This window comes from Ruditapes philippinarum, unplaced genomic scaffold, assembly GCF_026571515.1.
Source record: "Ruditapes philippinarum isolate M1 unplaced genomic scaffold, ASM2657151v2 ctg2059_1_1_1_1, whole genome shotgun sequence".
NCBI classification, from domain to species: domain Eukaryota; kingdom Metazoa; phylum Mollusca; class Bivalvia; order Venerida; family Veneridae; genus Ruditapes; species Ruditapes philippinarum.
Window position 1 is genome coordinate 58241 of NW_026861493.1, and position 21526 is coordinate 79766.

Below are 21526 nucleotides of genomic sequence, written 5' to 3' on the forward strand. Positions count from 1 at the left end.
ATCAGATATTTATAAATAATATGTTGAACGAAATATTTATACTAGGATTAGCTATTACTTGAAATATGATTCAACATATTAATACATTCTTCATTCTAAGTAAACCATCATAATTTTACTTATAACATTATCAAGTTAACAAGTTAAAAAAAATCATGTTTATTGTATTCATTTAAAAATGCTTTAAGCAGCATCCAAAATCGTATTTTCATTAAGCATTATCTAAAAATGTTTGTTTAGAAGCGGTTTGTTAGCATTCGACCGACTTTACATTTTCGGGTAGTCTTTCATAAATAACTACAATATTAACATCACCAGATAAAAATAATTGCATTAATATTGACATTTAGGTATTCTAATGAATAATTCAATTCATCTGTAAAGTTGTTGGTTAATGGTGTTTCTGGTATAGACTAGATCTTGTGTATGGTATAGATTTTTTTATCTGAATAACCTTAATCATAATCTAGTCTTGTTGGATGACGTGAATTACCTATAAGATACCTGGTTTATTACAAATATATGTCGTGATCCGCAATACAACCAAATTAGGAACACTGTATCGGTAAAACAATTTTTGGTCGGCAAACATGTTTATGACTAGATGTTGGGCCCAGCACGCGGATCGTTCAATTATTCACGTTTTCTCAATTGATACCAGTAATTACATTGTTGACTTATTGCTTTCTTCTTGTTTTATGTATCTGGCCAGGTAAGAACCCCACTGTTAATTAATAGAATAAAGTCTTGATTCATCAAAAATTTATAACTCCCTGAAGAAGAAGAGAACTTCGGTCGAGATTCTCTGATTGTGCAAGAAATCTTAACAAAGTTCCGGTAGTCGTGGCTACAATATGTCTAACACGTTCCACATATGATATTTTTATACAGAAAATATATATATATATATAAATAAAAAAAAGTGTACATGGTTATGGAATTACGGAGTTTAGTCTTTATACTATCACTTGTGTTGTGTAAGTTTGGTTTATGAAATTACTTTTTCACTTTCCTGTTAAATATAAATATTAACATATTTTTTTCTGTCAAGAAAAGTTCCGAAATCGCTCTTTAAATAATCTATCGTCATAAAAATGTGTCTTGTACACAATCAAAAGCTTATTTGTTTAAAATGAATCTACTTGAATAATCTTAATATCGTTTTTATCTTCTTTTTACAAAAAGTACATTTATTTTCACTACTGTATAAGTTATCAGATGGTCCAGTTGAAGTAAGTTTGATATTTTTAATAGATTCATGTTTTATTATATTTTTTATGTTATTATTTTTTTGTTGAAATTATAGTCCTGTTTGTACCCTTTTCTTCTGATTAGATAACAAAATTGTAGATATATTTCTCGGCGAGAAAATACTAATTAACTTTTATTTTTGCAGAATGGTATTTACATAGAAAAATCCTACTTATTTTACCACTCTTTCAGGTTTTGTGATATGTACTGGTAGCGAGTTTGAATTTGTGTACAAAGAAAAAAATGGCACGGAAACGGCCCCAATTGACATAGCCGCTTTCACCGTGACTCTCAACGGGTCATATGCAAGTTTAGGGGAATGGCCACATTGGTGCCTCGGCAACATGTCCCGTTGTACAAATGGTTTAACAGTTGATTTATGGATCAAATTTGCAGAAATTGCCGAAGACGCATCGGACATTATTGTATTCAGCACTGGGGGTCATACCTGGTATTCAAACGGCGTTTATTTGTTACAGGTAAATTAATTATATTAAATTATATATACATGTATATTTTTACAAAATGTGACAATATATGTGGAACATCCGACATTGAGGATGAGTACCATTTTATTCTTAAATGTAACGCTTATCGAACTTTGCGTCTACAGTACATCAAACCTTATTTTTATAGGCGTGCTAGCATGTACAAATTTACACAGCTACTTAATTCGAAAAATAACGTCACTTAAAAAAACCTTTCTAAATACATTTACCTTGCTGGTCGAATTCGTATCGGACTTATAAATACATTGCTATAAGAAATTTTTTTTTTCCATTCTCCAAGCATGTGTCTTAAATAGTACAGGTTAATCAATAGTGATATATGAACTACAATAAATAAAGCTATTTAGTATTTTCAGTTAATTTAAGTAATAAAGTCAAATATACTTCGGATCTTTGTTAGGAGTGTTGATAAATTCAAATATTTGTTAAAAGTACATTAATGATTGTTTAAATTATTTGTACAGCGTATGCATAATGCATTCTATACATTTGCACACTTTGTTATTTTCTATGTTGAATTAGCTGACATATGCTCCTTATCATTGTGACATTGTTAATTTCATAATATTTTATATGTACTTGAAACAACGAGGTACTCTATTTGTACAAGTTGGAAATAAACTTTTCTTCTTCATGTCATGTCATGTAAACTATAAAGAGGAACTTAGATTGGTTAAATGCAAAAAAAAACACAAACAAACAAATAAAAAAACAAAAACAAAAATCGTCAACGCAAAATTAATAATTGGTAGGTAAGTGTAATGAAAATAAAAATGCCCTGGTATATACATTATACCCTCACTTATTTCATCTCTAGCTTTTAGCTGGTATTATGGTATTATATACATGCGCTGGCTTTTTTCCGGCGTGTGACAAATGTTAAGTGTGAGGAAACACACTATAATTTTTATGGTTACAATAATATATAGATTAAATACGTGTTGGATGTATGAAATTTCATAAACAAGGTTAAAACAAAACTATTTCTTGTTGGATATACACCATTAATATTCCTTATATATCTAATACGAACTATTTTTATTATAACTTTATCATATTATGTCCCAGATACAATATAACCATAAAACAGAGTTTTTCATCATGATTATCTTTGTCACATACAGGAATCATGCGATATTATATAGATCACGTTTAAGGTTTCAGTCTTATATATATTTAATCAAATAATAAAATAAAATCCCTTGTATGCCGTATATTTAAAAAAAACAACAACAAAAAACAACAAAAAAACGCTTCAGTCACATTGACGTAGTTTCCCATCTTTTGACCTGCTTCACCAGCATAATACTATACACACAAATACACATGTAGATACAAACTTATATAAGTACGAACATATATAATAACTGTTACTGAAGAAGGCTGAAAGACCGAAAGCTAGCTGGGTTTTTTATTAGCGTTTTTAATTAATCGAATGATGTACATGCACGTTGTGAAAATCTTAATACATAAAAGCTTAAAAATATTAAAATAGAGAAAATAAGAACATCTAAAGAAAGTCCAAAACGGCAAAATGTTGCAGGCTCGGTTTGATTGAGCCTGTTCATGGACGGTACTGTCATGTGCAAACTACCGTCCACGCCCCCTAGCGCCGGCTCATTTAAACATGAAACGTCAAAATTTTGAATTTAGAAACATCCACAGATGTGTTCAAACGACGGTTATCATGCAACCTTTAATGTGACACTTCTGTGCGATTCCATGAAAAGCGACGTATGGTCCCCAAGTGATAGAAAACGTATGTCCTAAACGAGAAAACAATCGGCGGAACTAAATAAAATGGAATTTTGAAAGGGGATCAGAAGTTATGAAGCCTGCATATTACAGATAAGACGTTAAAAGACAAAGTTACAAAGCAGGCAACATATCGTTAGGGTGATGCAACATTATTCAAGTACAATGTAGTAATATTGGAACCATCCAAATCGAAAAAAGCCAAATAGTTGAAACTAAAAAATCTCACAAACACAACAATAATGTTGTGTGAATCGGAAATCTCTGAGTGAAACGTGAACAAATGTTTTGATAAAAATAAGTAAAGATATGTATGATATCATTTTTTGAAAAGCAGTAAGTTACCTGCAGCTACACCATTTGTTATTCTTGTGTTTTTATATTTGACGGCTGTCGTCATCGAACTGATATTAAATGATAATTAGATACTTCTGACTTTTAATTCTGTTATTATTGATAAGAAGTTCGCGGCCTTGATCCCACTCCGCGGAAAGTAAGAAATAAACCAATTCCCAAGTAAACAAGTATCAAAAATAAATACTCGATACTCTTTTACTGTATAAATAATTCCATAATCATTCTCTGATTTTGTAACTTAAAATATTACTGCTAAAATATATATTAAGATTATAATCAGAATTATACCTTCATCTTGGTGATATATTTAGATATTTATTTACTTGATCTTGGTAAAATTTCTAGTTTCTTAGTTTGTACACAAGCTTGGTAAAATATGTTGTTTTTTTATATTTTCATGTTCTGATTTGCACAGTCATAGTTAAATATATTATATATTTTTAAACGTTATTTGCACTTTCTTGATGAACTATTTTTTGTTACTTTTTCTAAGCGTTATGGTGATGAGTACGAGTTTGGTGTTGCCTATGACGACCAATTATGGACGGCCCATTTTCGTGTTCGACCAGGGTTGTGGGTCAACATCTTTGCCAATTGGGATCCTTTGTCAGACGGTCTAACATTGATGGTGAATGGAGCTCAGCACTCGAACCAGGAGTCAGTGACGAGAGATTACCAACAGCTCGCGTTCGACGCCTTCATGGACGTCGTTGTTGGACTTAATGCCGATGGCACGGAACTTCTGCACGAGAACCGGTTTGAAATAGCAAAACTGAGCGTTTATGATTGGACAATAAATGACCTTCTTAATGTGATAGGTATAAGTTTATAATTGTTTCAGCCCTCGCCGACCTATATTTATACACGGATCTTAATTGACAATTAAGGTGTGTGATTTATATAAATATATGAAAAATGAGTACATACATAAAAATTCTTAAATAGATTTAGACCTACCGGTATATAAAGTTACAAATTTATTTTAAAAACATCACAGAACTGAGTTCAGTTCAATTTAAATCACATCGCATTTTATAACTTTCTTTATTGAATGAAAATTGCCTTTTGCATTCAATAAACATGTAAATATCTTATATCGTCCTTTTTATAGTGTTGTGAGGTTGATACACACGTTGTGGAAAATTGACTGTGATAAAATACTTTATTAACAATGTTTCAGACGAGAACATGCTATGGATCGGATGTGGGCCACTAGAATCCGACGAGACGCCATACCCGTTAACTGCTGAATCTGCAGTACAAGAATGCCGCGCCATTTGCTCGTCAGCGACGAAAACTGTTGCAGCCATCAAACATCAGGAATGCGCATGCGTAGATTCAACAGCAGCCGACACTATCTTCACTGAAATATCGCAGTGCGCAGATGAGGCCTTCTGGGACTTTTTCTCAGCTTCCGGTCTCGGTAGTACGGATTCTGACTATTCAATTGTCGTCACTGCAGAGAAGTTAGGAAATAAAGAATATGTCATACCACTTGAGTCCATCAAAATTCAAATAGCAACTAACTTTATTGTCGACGTTCCATTCACGATTGATTTTGGTGATGGTACTGTCACAGATATTTACAGTAAAGAAGTATCCTACTACTGGACGGAAGCTAGTAAATACGACATTACTGTAATTGCTCACATTGGTATAGCAACAGTAAGTGGTTCAACGTACGTAACTGTCAAAGATGTGGATGAAGGATATCCCGGAGACTTTGTTATGTTGGATACTTTCCACGGAGATAAAAGTCGACTGGCGAACGTTGATTTTACTAACATCGATTATGCCACAGGGAGGTGTCATATTCAGTATGGTGATACTAATGTAACCGATGTAGAGAAAATAAGTCTGGATGGTTATGTAGAAACAGCTCATATGACCCATGTTTATCCGCTAATCGGCCATTATAAACTCAACGTAAAATGTGTTAATCCATACGGACTGATTGAAAACAGAACATATTTTACTTCTCAAAAGTTAGAAACCACATATCATTTTCAGGATAAAGATGAAAGTTTTTCTACACCATTTGCTGGCAAGCTTGAGTTTCTCCGAAATGTTGGCATTGAACACAATGATAAAAACATGACTGTCACTCTAAACGAATCCAATTATTCCGAATTTGAAATTCAGCCTACATTCTTCCGTCTCCATGAAAATTACCTCACCTACAAGTATGAAGAAGTTATTGTAGATAGACGTATAATAAGCGTACAAAATATTATAGAAAAGCCTGAAATCTCGTCACCTAAAATCGACGGAGCCTGGAACTTGACAACAAACATCACAGTACAAGTTCCTGCGGGAAACGACATGTTCCTTAATGTCAGCTTTGGTGCCGGTGAGGATCAAATCTTTTATATTCATTATCTACGGAAACCAAGCGACATAGTGTTTGAAATAACTTTTCCTGTGCTAGGGTACTATCCCATTCATGCAAATATCTCGAATGATATCAGTTACAATACAGCAGACATGTTAGTTTCCGTGGAAGTACCTATTCGTTCAATTAGCCTGTCTTTAACAAATATAACAGATAAAGAAGTCCCCGTTGAGTTACTGATAGACATAAATGAAGGAATGAGAGGTCCCATGAAAGTTAACTTTCAGATAGATCAAGGAAATGGGTATGTCGACACTTACTTCCATTTCAATGAAAAAACATTCTTTCCTACATACCACCATAAATACAAGTATTCAAATTGGGGAATATATGACATTTGTGTCCGTGCATTTAACAAAATTAGCTCCGTGATAGAGTGCATCACTGTGCAAGTTGGCGAGAGAATCAAATATGTTGACATCACAATGCCATCTGCTGGTAGATTTAGAAGGAACGAGACCACAAAATCTATTATCAGATGTCCTAAAGGTTCTGATAAGACATTTATAATAGATTTTGGTGACGGTGAAACATTTGTGATCACAGACAGGTACTTGAAACAGACTGAAAATTTCGAAGTTACGACAACAACCACAAGCACCACTACGTCTACTGTTGCTCCCACAACATCGTTTGAGACTAGTAACGATACAACGTCTCTTAATAATACAACTAGTGGGAACTTCGAAAATTCTTCCTCACTCAGTTACACGAATGAAATCACTAATAAAGTTACGGACCAAACTACTTTTCCATCTACTGTAAGTTTCGAAAGTTCAACTCAAACTATAAATAATCGTCGTCGGCGGGCAGCAAATGATACAAATCTTAATGCTGAAAGCACGGACAATGCTAATTTTGAATCATCGACGACGTCAACTGTGAAACAAATAACGGAATCTTGGACAACCTTTACATCATCATATAATAACACCGCAAATACAACAATTTCCTCCACTGGAAACTACTCATATCACGAAAGTAATGGAACAACAACTTCGATAGTCACAACAACAACACAGAAATTCCGACAACGACAACGATGTATATTACAACAATGGAGCCAATACCTGATGACGCAACCAACCCTTACACAACGAATAATTCATTTGCCCGGCGTAGGCGAGACGGAACTATTGAAGTCACTCATAGATATCAAGATGTTGGTACGTTTTCCATAAAAGTAAAAGCTGTAAACCATTTTAATTGGGCTTGGGATAATCTGTGTCCAGTTGTAGTTATTGCAGATGAACAGAATACAACATGCAAAACGCCCGTTTTAACTGTTATCTCGAAATATGCATCGTCCATGCGTAATCCTTTACAGTACTTCAGATCTGATAAAATCAATCTTACGGCATCTGTTGCTTTGACTGGATGTGTTTCATCTACCCCAACATTTTCGTGGAGGACGGACAAACTTATTATGGAGGATGGTAAACAAATACGACGTCCGTACCATGACACAGGAATATGTATTCAGGAAACAAGAGAGAAAATTTTCCAGTATCCAATGGCGTCACTTCCATTTGGTTCATACGTAGTAACGCTAGTGGTTTCTCCTTCTGATCATCCTCTTAAAACAAGTGTGCACGAATTTTTCATGAACGTTAATCCGTCTCCTCCTCATGCTGTGATAGAAAATAATGACGAGCACCTCTGGTTCCTTGTATATGGTACTACCATGCTTAAGTTCCCCAAATCCATTGACCCGGACTTTCATACACATGATGGTATTGTATACGATCTTGTATTTATGGAGGAGACGAAATACTCTGACGTAAAAAAGCGAGCCTCGTGAACCAATGCTCAATAAATCGTCTCTAGTAGTTACAGGTATTACACATAAATATAAATCAAAGAACCCAGTGTCAGTTTATGAATACACACCGTGTTTCTTACGGTCTGGAAATCTTACCAAGGATATGCGTTTTCCGGCAGGAGAGTTCAACCTTCCATCAGAATATTTTGTGAGTGATGTAAACTCATTTGCTATGATATTGTTCGTGACTAAAAACAATATTACAACATCAGCCCATGTAACCTTTGAGATTCGACTGAGTAACGCTTCTAACTTACTCGACCAACTGGACGACCTTCTGGCCTCTAAGGATACAACTGGCGTTATGAGAGCGGTGGAAGCTTTATCTGCAACCTTTGTTGTCAGCCCGGTACGTTCTATATAGATATTCTAAGAATTTTATTTATGAATCACACGCCATTTCGTCACTTATTTCATTGTAATTTTAAGTCATCTTAAAAAACGACAGCCTTGTGCTAAGCATTCGATATTGATACAATTAGAGATTACGACAAACAACTATCTTTTTAACACGTGTCTTTATTACATAAAGTAAACCGTTATATACCATTTTGCAAATAACAGAAACAAATTACAGAAACTTTTATTAAAACAAGAAACATAAAACAGGTTAATACGTTTCTTATGTGTATTAAAATAAACATATGGTGAAGCATGTAAAGTTCGGAAATGTATTTTAGAAGTTTTAATGTATTTTATACCATGATACATGTACTTGTATTGCATATATTTATAGACAAACAGTTCAGAAGAGGAAGAATTTGAGGCCAAAGAAGCCATGACAGAGGTCAGTCATATTGTTTTTCACTAAAATTATATGGGAACACTTACATTTACTTGTATAATTAGTGATTTAAAGCAGAGACACACTATAAAACTCATATAGTTCAGTCGTGTGCGCTTTTCAAAGTCGGCAAGACTACTGATATCTAATAGTATATGGTCATTAGTCAGTATTTTTCTTTTTTTTTTAGATAGTATCATACTGGTAAATATTTCAGGTTTAGAGAAAAAAAAGGATCACACTGTACACACTGAACACATTTATATGACATATATGAATTACTATCTTACAAAAATACGTTTAGGGCCAATAGAGCAGCATTTATTTAGTACTTTTAAAACTGGAGGTCATTATCCGTTGCCTGTAGGTGGTTTTCTGTAGGAACCGTAATTTGCTAATTGCACATCGGTCGATGCATATGTTTGCAATAAAATGGAGTAATCCGGAAAATAGGGAGAGCATACGAGTATAAAATCTTATAGAATAAACTGGCAACAGCCCTCTTGTGCTTTGTGCATTGGTGTTACAGGAAACTACCATCGTTGGCCATCGTCACCAAAAATAATTGATTTAGCCGCCGTATAAATATTTCAGCTCCGGCATAAATACGATTTATGCCGCGGCGTAAATACGATTTTAGCCGCAGCTAAAATATTTAAGCTCCTGCAAGAATATGATTTTAAGCTGGTTAACATCACCAAAAATAATTGTTTTAGCCGATGTTTAAATAGTTAAGCTCCGATAAAAAGTAGTTCAGCCGCGGTTAAAATATTTAAGCTTCTGTAAAAATACGATTTTAGCTCCGACAGAAATGTTACACTTTATATTAGGCGCGGTAAAAAAATAGATAAAATGTGGCTGTTTTTGTCAATAATTAATATTTTTGCTGGACCTTAAATATTTTTACCGTGGTTAAATTAATTATTTTTGGGGGCGATAGCCAAGTGTAGCCGGCCTTATCAAATATATTTTAACATCTATGTATTTCAAATTCTTATTTTTAAAGCTTCGGCTAGATACTGCATTTATTTATTGCGTGTAAACTTTAAAGTTTATTTTTGAATTACCATCATTTTATAGGCCGACCTCAATACTCAGTTTTAAATATTTAAAATGCGAACTTTTATGCCAGAGATCAAATTCATTATTTTTAGATACGATGGCCAACTATAGGCGATGGGAACTGTTTTGAGACATGCTAGCGAAACTCAAAATAAATTTGAATACAATTACAACATCTTATATATAACATATGCTTTGGTGATATTTGCCGGTCTATGACTGCAACTATAAACTTGATAAGTATATTTATCAAATGCATATTATTTGTATTCCAGCTGAAAACAAAGTTGATTGGTGCACTGGACTCTGTATCAGAAGGTGTTAAAGATATTGATCAAGCTAGTGGAATGATTGGTCTGGTCGACGGCCTTACTAAAGATTCTGGTAGCGTCTCGGATAATGCAAGAGTATGTTAACTAAAGTTTATCTATAGGGCCTTATGTTCTCGAAATTGGAATAAATTATTTTTTTATAAATAACGAGTTAAATTCTCTTGCGAAACAAACAGACTTAACCCTTTAGCGCATCAATGTGCCGAAATCATAAAATATGCAACATATACTTGCATACCCATGAACTTAAAAGAACAATTCGGATGTAATAAATACAAAGCTATCTGTATATCTTTCATTGGTACATATTTTGTACTACAGGTTGGAGCAACTTCTGCCATCAAGAACTCGGCCGAGGTCACCGAAGGGTTCGCTGATGAGCCATTAGATACACTGACAGACGTGGGATCAAGTAAGAATTTTAATAAAATAATTAAATTCAATATTTGGGGAAAGTAACTGGTATAAAATGCAGATTATTTATTCTTGATATTGGACATGCTATAAATTTTGCAGATTTTTAAGACCATACAGACATTTCAAAGCTAACTGAATAAATTAAAATCCCTGGCAGTTTGGGAAATGTTATTTAAATTTTAAGATTACAATCACTTGATCTGTACACCATTTTTTATAGTTAAGGTAATGAACTTGTAGTTTGCGTGTTTCAAGTGGTTATGTCCAGAAGGACGATTGTAATGACGATATTGGCTTATTTTCTTCCATAGATACATTGTACGTGGGTGGGTCAATATGTAATGCAATATGAAGTATATTTTCTAATTTAGCTCGTGATTCTTGTTTGTGCACCTGCTTTTAAATGATACTAAAATCATATGTGTAGTCCACCGATTAAGAATTTCATAACATAATGTAAAATATGGTTGGTAAACGCTAGAAGAACTGAAAATCGGGGTTAACAAAAATGGGGGACTAAAACTAGGAAAATCAGCTTGGAACGTTTACAATGTTATTTGTAATATTTATGGCAACAATGAAGTATCTAATGCAACTCTTTCGAGGTGGATGCATACATTCTGATGCTAAAAGTCTGGTAGAAAACTCTCCATAGTTAATGACAAAAAAACTCATGAAGTCAAGTTTAGAGGCATCAAATCATTGATACCATACTTTCGTTTACCCATATCGCAAGAATATAAACAGGATCAACTCATACGATTCTGAAGAATCACTTGAAAGTAAGTCGAATAAATGCCAGATGGATACCAAATATGTAAACATCTTACCAGAAGAAGGAGCGAGTTAAATGCACAAGAAAATTATTACTGAATATGTTTCATCAAATTTTGTTATATTGTGACTGGTGATGATAGCTGGTTTCACAATTTATGCCAGTTCGCAAGTGTAACAATAAGATTTGGGTTACCAAAAATGTTCATCGACCATGCATTGCTAAGCGATTGACAAGTGTAAAAAGTTAAGTACGTTTGTTTTTGAATTCCCGTTGAACTGTTGTCCAAATTCCTCATTCAAGAAGGCGTTCTCTGTCACATCCAAGTATTATAGAGATGTTATTTATTACAGAAAAAAATTGATAAAAAACAATTCAATAAAGTTCTTCCTTCGACTGGTATGAAAACTCTGTATTTTCTGTTTGACAAACACAAAGAAGCTACTGTAAATGATTTTTTCTTTCGAAAAAAAAAAGGATTTGACTTTCTAGACTGAAAAAAAATAACAATAAACAATAAAAAAACATATTGCAGGTCATCGCTACAAGACTTGAGTCGGCCATTCTTCAGTTATTTAAAGATAATTTTTAAGATATACCTAAGGAGAACTATTATGTTGATGCATTTAGAATTAGATTAAACGTCTTAAACTTTGTATTTCTGTTGGAGGAGTTTATGTAGAAGGGCTAAAATAGAAAATTGTAAAATATTTGCTCTTTTGCTAAATTTATTGACCATATTGCATTACATATTGACACACTCTCGTATATTGGCTACCATATTTTTGTTTTCCTTTAATGATGAGAACGTTCTTTCAGAAAGGACATTGGAGAATCATAATACTTATTTTTATATTTAAGAGGTGGTATCTGGTGTGAGTAACGTGCTTCCTAAGGAAGACGAGGTCGCTAAGAAGCTAGCAGAACACGAGAAAAATCTCGCACTAGCAGAGAAAGACGCAAAGGCGGCTATGGGACCACTTGACGGAGAGGAGGATGAAGAAGGTAGAATATTTGTTTTATGTTATATAACAAAATGGTTTTGCATAGACAGTTCCATGTGCTATCAATTTCAAAGGTTTCTTCAATGTTAATGTAACATAATTTAAGTAGCATATAAATAATATAAAGTTCTTATCTTGTGGGATAATTGATGCCAACACTTTCAGTGTTGTAAATTGACTACCACTCAAAGCGGTGCCTTGGGGTACGGGGATATAGTACTTTTTTAACAGACTCAATTAAACTGATTTTGCAACTTTTATGTAATTTTCATGTGATTTGTGCTTCTTAGAGATAACTTGAAATGTTGGATTATTTCAAATTTATTTAAATCTCTTTTAGAGAACCCGGATGATGACAGAGCGGATATCACCTTGGATGACGATACAGATGAACTCACAGAATTAACTGAAGAGGATCTTGCATCAAATGCTCCATTGCCTTACAATAAACTGCTTAAAAAGTGTGATCTTCTGCATAGTTCTCCCCTAGACAGACTCTACAAGTATCTGTTCTTCTACGAATCTATTTTCAGGTTATTATCATCTTTTTGTCGTATATGTTCAAAGTAATTACAGAATCCTACAATCCATTCTAAAATTAAAGATTAACAATATACGTGAGTATCATCATTATTAATTTTACGCCGGGGAAACAAACTGTTTAACAATCTACTCTTATTTTAACTTTATATTCGAAACATTCAACAATCTAAAGCATCTAAGAAATGTTATATTTTTAGTAACATTGTACAAAATTTCTTCATACTCCTTTTGTATCGCTGCAGATACCTCATATATCTAATTTAATTGTAGTTAAGGCCTCATCATCCCATTTACTCTATCTTACTACTATGTTTACATTTTAATCCTTATTGTTCTGGAATTTCATTCATTAAACACATTATCAGAGATAATTGGGAAATATGTCACTTGTCGTCGCGGGAGGTCTATATTAGAGATAGAACATGTCTTATCCTGTAAATCTAGTATTAAGCTGTACGAATTCGAAAAAAGTAGCCTTCACACATAAATATTTGCATGTACATCTAAGTTTTAAATTGTTTTTGTACTTCAAAAACCTACCATTAGCAAATTACATCTGAAGTAAGAATAAAAAATATGCCATAATCTATACATTTAGGCACGTGCTGAAGAACAAGAGTGTAGAGATCATGATCGATGCAGAGATTCTCAAATTGTCTAGGAACGATATCTTCTGTTATATAGGAGTATTAGAAGAACCAGGAGATGTTGAATGGTATTACAATAGGTATCTGGACGAGGAGAAACGACGCAGAGATAAAATAAGAAAAGACGCGGTAATGATTTTATAGTCAACATGTTTATACAACATAAAATAAATTAAAACAAGTAATATGGAACTCAAAAATCACTGTGTAAAGGGATATTATTGTGTAGTATTTAAATGTAATTTGGTACTTAAAATAACAGTGTGAAACGGGCACTTTGTTAATTTTAATAAAATATAGTTTAACACATTTCAACTCGTTCAGATAACATACATAAGTGAAAATAACGTTTGTGTATTTAGTAGTCACAAATAAATATATTCCAAAGTATAACACTATTTATATTTTAACAGGATCGAGATGTTAGCAAATCTTTCTTGAGTTCTATAGACTCTGTATCTAGTGTGCTGCTGAACAAAACTGAAGCAAATCAGACAGTTGAACTTGGTGCACCAGGTCTAAAGGTTGCCATGAAAAAGGTTTCTGTCAACGAAACTGAAGGCATGTTATTGTGTTTAAAATTATTGAAAATATTGAAGATAAAAAATTTAATACGAAACGCTGTTTACTAATGTCATTTATTTTAAAATGGTAATGCCGTATCTGTTTATATTATTGAAAGATATGCTGATATGTTTAAGATTATACTTTAGCTGGGTTTTAAGTCGCCATCACAGTAACGGGCATATGACTTACCAGCTTTACTGATGGATGAAGACCTCAGGTGCCCCTCCGTGCATTATTTAAGGGACGAGCGGGCACCTGCGTTAAACCACCGATGTTCATTGAGCTAGCTGAACAGCCTCCTCAAGAAAAGAATTTTAAGTCTCTTGCGGAATTCGAACCTACAACAGTGAGGGGCAATTGATTTGAAGTCATCGACCTTATGATAAATATATTTGACAATTTATCTGCTGTACTGTGTCAACACATTTCTGTTTTCTTTTTTTCAGAAGACGACAGTATGGGTGACGATGCTGGAGTCAAAATGCCAATGGGAGTACTTTCTTCCTCAGGAAATAGTTCTGAAGTGGGCCAAACGGTCAGTGAAATCCTTTTTTAACTTCATTATAGCTTCATGGCAATTTTCTTTACCCCAATGCTTACATTTATCACGGTGATTTATTTTTTAAACTACTCACAAAAAAATTAAAGTGTCATAATTATGTGTTTACATGTTATTTGTTTGTTTTAAAGTTGATTGTGAACGACCAATCACCTTTCACATATGCAAATGAAAATGACACAACTGAAGTTGGAACTGCTGTAGTAACATTTAAACTTTCTACTCCCGGCGCCAAGGATGAGGTACCAGTTTCAAACACGACCGAGCCCATCCAAATATATCTTGCTGGTAAGTTTTATTTGTTTCGTTCTTTTTTCTTAACATAAATGTTGTAGCTGCAATAATCCTCGGTTCTTAATAAGATTAAAATCTTAAAAATGGGCTTTAATATTCAACAATTTCTAACATTGTAGGTAACCCTGACAAAGTTCAACAACCAATGTTGAACACGTTAATATGGAAAAAAGGAGACACCGGAAGCTCCATGAATTATCACATGATAAACATAACTAAGAATGACACAACATTACACGTGATTGTAAGACCAGAATTTTCTAATAGCGAGGATCTGTTTGATGTTTTACTGCAGGTAAGATATGATCAAGTCATATTTGACGTGCTGACGAATGTCCGCAAATGGAAAAACATGTATATAGTGCATAATTCAATATCGTTATTTCATTTGTGTTTGAGATCCGATTAATTGAGTCGTTGTTATGGCCATTATGAATAGTTTTAATAACATAATCCGGTGACATATGCCAAATTTAGTGACAGCTTGTGTAACTTACTTTAAATCATTTCATACCTATGTATCATACTACTGGCATATATATAACTTAACTTATAAAAAAACAGCCTAGTTTAGATTAAACATACGTGTATTCATTTTACCTCATTTTGATGAAAGCTTGGACACTCTCAGTACTGGTGTCATATGAAGATTTTTGGTCGGGATTCAAGCAAAGTTCGAACCCATGATCCCTAGACAGACACGTTAATCGCTACCCTACCGCGCATTTGTACAAAGATGCAGGTTGTGATATAAATACTAACATGCAAGCAGTTTAATTACCGAACAATCAAACATACATTGTATATAAGTCGAACACAATAACGTTTACATTAATCGCTCGTGTTATTCAGTTATTACATTTTGCTTTTTATTTTGCAATATTGAGGATGGATACATAAATCCGAGTAGCCTAGTGGTTAGAGAGTTCAGATTTTGAAGAGTTCATGTTAAAGGCGAATGTGTGTAAAACTATATGTTCTCAAATAGTATTGCGTGAAATAAACTCACGAGGAACAAAAGTCAAGTTCGTTGAAAAATATCTAAAAACAAAAAATAAGAAAAGAAAAAATGACTTTTCAGTGAATCGAACCAGGGTCTCTATACTGACGAAGCCAACACTCAACCACTACGCTATTACGCTGAACGTATAATTGAATTATTGTTTTCATAGTTAAAGATTAAGGCGATAAAAAGGATACTTTTATAAAAGAATTATCGACACCCCTATTTGTCAATATTGTTGTAAACAGAAAATGAAAGGAATAGCGAAATTCGAGCTGTATATAGTTAGTTGTTGAGCTCGAGTGAAGATTGTTAAAATGTGTATCTTTGTGCTTTACACTTAATTTAGTACGAAGGGTATCCGAATGAGACCCACTATCTCGATCGGACAACTTTACCTCACCCGGAGGACAGTTTTGCGCTGAATCTCACATGGGAAAAAGAAGACACATTGCGACACACATTCTATCCTGACCCGGAGCTAACAAAAGTAGCGGGGATATATAGAGTTGGTGTAAAACTCAGAGGTATAGAATGTCTGTAAATTTAGTTACTTAATGTCATTATATCAATTTAGTTTTGCTATTTGATTTACCATTATTAACAAATAATTTCTATCAAATCTTAAAACCGGAAAATGACCCCGCATACGGTATGTAAGTATAATCCTTTTTCCATAGATAATGTTCAACATGCACATGCATGGTCATCAGCATCTAAATTCATCACCATGGCTATCGAGCCACTGTCATCTAAACCTTTATCCCAGCTAAAGACACTGTCATTGTTTCTAACAAAACGAATTTCATTGATAAATGAATGGTCACACTTTAAACTCGTGTAGAAATAGTATGTCCCACTTACTGGTGCAGTGAATAATCCTGTAAGAGGATCATATTGATGGGCCTTGTTTGTTGTTATTTTATCAAATTTTGCGATAAACTCTCCTTCTGAATGTGTCCAATCAATGGGTTTGTTAAAGGAAGCCGAAAATGCAATTGTTGATGTTTTAATTGTTGAGTCAGTTGTTGATAATGGTGTTGAAACAAACGTTGGATTCGGTTTCTTAGTAGTTTCCATTGTTTGTATTAAAACTGAAACATAAAAAGCAAAATTTTTAGATATATTTTCAAAACAGAATTTGTTGTTTATTGTTTTTCTGATAACTTAAATTGACCTGGCATTTTAAAAAGACATTTTTGTTACTTTTTATATAAAACGTAGAATGTTACAAATAAATGGTTTAACTTACACCGTTTCTGATTATCTAGGTACGGTGGAACAGTAATTTTGTTGTTCTCTGTGTCGCTCACTTCGATCCATTCTTTTGAAGAAGCGTAATTTTTCTTTTAAGTTCTTTATTTTCACTTTTAAGAATTGCAATATCATGTTGTAGCATATGCAATTCGGTTTTCATTCGGTTATTTTCTAATTGTATTTCCTCGAGAATATCAGATAATACCATATTTTCATTAAGTTCACTTTTAGCGCTTAGTATTAAACAGTTAATCAATATGAACATAGATATCATCATCTTTTAAATCTTGTTTAAATTGGTATACAACAGAAGAAATATTGAATGATATAGAACAAAGATTAAAAAAAAAGAAAAAAATTATCTCCTTTGTAGCCCAATTTCACCTGTGTTTTATCTAAAGTAGACCTCGAGATGTTCATCTTATCTTTAGTTCCATGATTCTTACGTGCCGTACACTATATTATCTGTAGTACTTGCCATAAGCATTGAACCCCACATTACATGTACATGATATATGCAATTAGCTTTTGATACAAGTATAAATGTTACATGTACATGATATATGCAAATAGTATAAATGGCAGCTGACTCTTTCCTGAAATACAATTTAAACATATTAACTTACTGACCTCGTTCAAACAGAAATGTGTGGATGGTAGCTTGCACCTACTTTACAGTCCATGAATAGGCTTAATCAAACCGAAATTGCAACAGTTTAAGGCATGGTTTTAGATTTTTATTTAGTGTGGTTTTTTATCACTGTAATATAAAAGTTACGCAATATATATTCTTTTTTTGTTTTTAGAGGGTAAGTTCGATCTGCAACAGGAACAGTCAATATTTAACTACACCTGGCAGATGTTTATTGGTGGTTGTCGATTCTGGAACCATGAGAATGAAACATGGGACTCGGACGGTTGTGTGGTACGTTTAAAAATGTAAATTTAGGCCACACCAAGTTGATTTCTTGTTCCACGGATACTTACAGAGAAAACCCTCATAATTTTGATGAACAAGCGAGCAAAAAAAGGAATATAAATAGAGAAAGATATTTTTTTCTTTACGAATTCTCGGAGTAGCGAGTGAATAAAAAAAACTCTATGTTTTAGTCAAGATTAGACCGCTAATTTTGAAGTTTCCGTATATAGAAATAGGGAAATATGTTATGTTTTACTTATCTTCACCATTCTAAATATATTAAATCAGTCTGGACTTAACCATGCAACATTTATAGGAAAAATTAGTAAAAACTAGACCTATCACTGAAGGTGATTAATACCCCCACCAGCAACTTTTATTTTTTGAAAAAAAGTAGTCTAAAGAAAAATTTGAACACAAACTATCAACTGTGTACAAATAAATATTTCAATTAATTGTAATCCCAACTGGGGTCTCCAAATAAGCTTGCTTTTCACAAAGTTTGATTACAATATCTCATTCCTAACTCTAGTTATTGTCCGGAAACCATTTTTCTATTTTTAGTAACACTGTTACGGTGACCTTGACCCTAGGGGGTCCAAATGCAATACCAACCAAGGTCTTCATATTAGCTTGCTATACACCAAGTTTAAATATAATATCTCATTCCTAACTCAAGTTATTGCCCGAAAACCATTTTTCTATTTTTAGTAACAGTGACCTTGACCTTGAACCCAGGGGATCCAAGCAAAAACACCAAGTTTGATAACAATATCTCTTTCCTAACTGTAGTTATTGTCCGGAAACCATTTTTCTATATTTAGTAACGGTGACCTTGACCCCAGGGGGTCCAAATGCAATACCAACCCAGTTCTTCATGTAAGCTTGCTATACCCGAAGTTTGATAACAATATCTCATTCCCAACTCTAGTTATTGTCCGGAAACCATTTTTCTATTTTTAGTAATGGTGACCTTGACCTTGACCCCAGGGGGTCCAAATACAATACCAACCCAGGTCTTCATGTAAGCTTGCTATACTCCAAGTTTGATAACAATATCTCATTCCTAACTCTAGTTATTGTCCGGAAACCATTTTTCTATTTTTATTAACTGTGACCTTGACCTTGACCCCAGGGGGTCCAAATGCAATACCAACCCAGGTCTTCATATAAGCTTTCTATACACCAAGTTTGATAACAATATCTCATTCCTAACTCTAGTTATTGTCCGGAAACCATTTTTCTATTTTTAGAAACGGTGACCTTGACCTTGACCCTAGGGGGTCCAAATGAAATACCAACCCAGGTCTTCATATAAGCTTGTTATACACCAAGTTTAATAACAATATCTCATTCCTATCTCTAGTTATTGTCCGGAAACCATTTTTCTATTTTTAGTAACAGTGACCTTGACCTTGACCCCAGGGGGTCAAAATGCAATACCAACCGGAGTTTCCACATAAGGTTGCTATATACCAAGTTTGATTACAATACCTCATTCCAAACTCAAGTTATCGTCCGGAAACCATGATGTGGACCGACCGACGGACCGACCGACCGACCAACCGACCGACCGACCGACCGACAAGCTGACTCCTATATACCCCCCCTAAACTTCGTTTGTGGGGGTATAAAAACACACACAACACAGCAATTTTGAATAACAATAATGATGATCCTTACAATTAGTATCAGGTGCGGATTTATGATTAGAATGGGGAACAGAATTTGATTTGGCCTTAAGCATATGATTTGTAGCATGTGATTTTAACCAATTTAGTGAGTATTTTGTTTAATTTAAATTATTGTGCTCAAATACAAATTTAGCCGTATGACAAAGATTTATATTCATATTCCTTAGCATTCTTGAAATCGCTGCCACTTTGTATTCTGTCTTTACGAATGTTTATATATAGTAACTAAACATTTTTCTGACTAAAGTTTTAGATATAACTTTAGTCTGAGTACATCGTGCGTATATGTGTTACATTTTTCTCTTAAAGGTTGGTAATCTAACTACGGTAAATGCCACACAATGCCTGTGTAGTCACTTGACTTCGTTTGGAGGTGAAATGGTGGTGCCACCCAATACAATAGATTTCAATAATGTATGGGCCAAGTTCAAAGATTTAAATGAGAACGCTGCGGTATTCAGTACTATAATCTCGCTCCTCGGTCTCTATGTGTTTGGTTTGATTTGGGCAAGGTACATGGATAAAAAAGATTTGGTCAAGGTGTGTAAAATGATTTCCTACTATTTCTAATAAATGATAGATATGTGTTTGGTGAGAAATTACTTCTAAAATTATTTTTAAAATCTTACTTATATTTGAAAGCTTAGTACAACTCACTCAATTATATAGTACTGTTTAGCATTAATTGAAGTTTTATTAATTTAATTATGGTCAATATTATTTTATAACATTTATAAATATTAAGGTGATTATATTATGTATTACCAGTGGGGAGCAACACCTCTTGAAGATAATTTGCCGACTGACCAATATCACTACCAACTCTCTGTATATACCGGCATGAAAAAAGGTGCTGGAACCAAGTCTAACATCAGTTTTATTATTTCTGGCGAAGACAGGGATACAGGTGTACGGCGTATGTTTGATGGGAAACGAAAGGTTTGTCCAAAATCATGCATTCCAAGACTGTTCTACTCTAGTTGAACCATATAACTTAGCGCAAGAAGTATATTTTCTTTTGAATATGTATCTCTTAAGTTGGTGATAATTAACTTTTTACAGCAAACTGAAATCCAGTAAGTAAACATGTGTCAAGCTTACATAAATAAGGATTTGACTTTTGTATATGAGTTTAAATATCGAATTGAAGTAAATCATGCGTGAGATCAAGTATTGTAAAAAGGAATTAACTGCATTTTGTAAGAACTTATAACCGGTTCGAAATCCTAATAACCATTCATGTAAACTTAACATAAAATAAGTGTTCAGTTTCAAAATAAACCGGATCAATTAGTTAATAAGACTATTTTTAATTAGGCTACAGATTAAGTTAAGTTATTATATTCACAGACTCACGAAAAAGGAAGCATCATGAACTATATTCTTAGTGTGGAAGAGAAATTAGGACCTCTCAGCTTTTGTAGAATTTGGCACGATAACTCTGGAGAGGGAAAGCATAGGTCATGGTTTCTCGATCAGATAGAGATGTCTGATCTACAGACAGGAGAAAGGTACGATATATTTCTTTTAGTCAAAACAATTCGCATCGTCATAAAGACACACATAAGTCTGCGTGTGCTTTA

The 21526-nt window shown here is 33.6% G+C and overlaps 1 protein-coding gene across 1 annotated transcript in view; it reads left to right on the top strand.

Moving 5' to 3' along the window:
• Positions 1-842: 842 nt before the first annotated feature.
• The window catches only part of LOC132715819 (uncharacterized), a 29748-nt gene continuing 9064 nt past the window's right edge, over positions 843-21526 (top strand). The window contains 21 exon segments of the mRNA XM_060698897.1: positions 843-977; positions 1444-1730; positions 4366-4690; positions 5053-7439; positions 7442-8063; positions 8065-8435; positions 8823-8873; positions 10208-10339; positions 10586-10676; positions 12318-12461; positions 12801-12993; positions 13602-13779; positions 14064-14211; positions 14664-14752; positions 14908-15064; positions 15190-15365; positions 16423-16600; positions 18137-18255; positions 20253-20483; positions 20712-20882; positions 21294-21454. Of these exon segments, the coding sequence (XP_060554880.1) occupies positions 929-977; positions 1444-1730; positions 4366-4690; positions 5053-7439; positions 7442-8063; positions 8065-8435; positions 8823-8873; positions 10208-10339; positions 10586-10676; positions 12318-12461; positions 12801-12993; positions 13602-13779; positions 14064-14211; positions 14664-14752; positions 14908-15064; positions 15190-15365; positions 16423-16600; positions 18137-18255; positions 20253-20483; positions 20712-20882; positions 21294-21454 (6260 nt within the window). The 5' untranslated portion in view covers positions 843-928.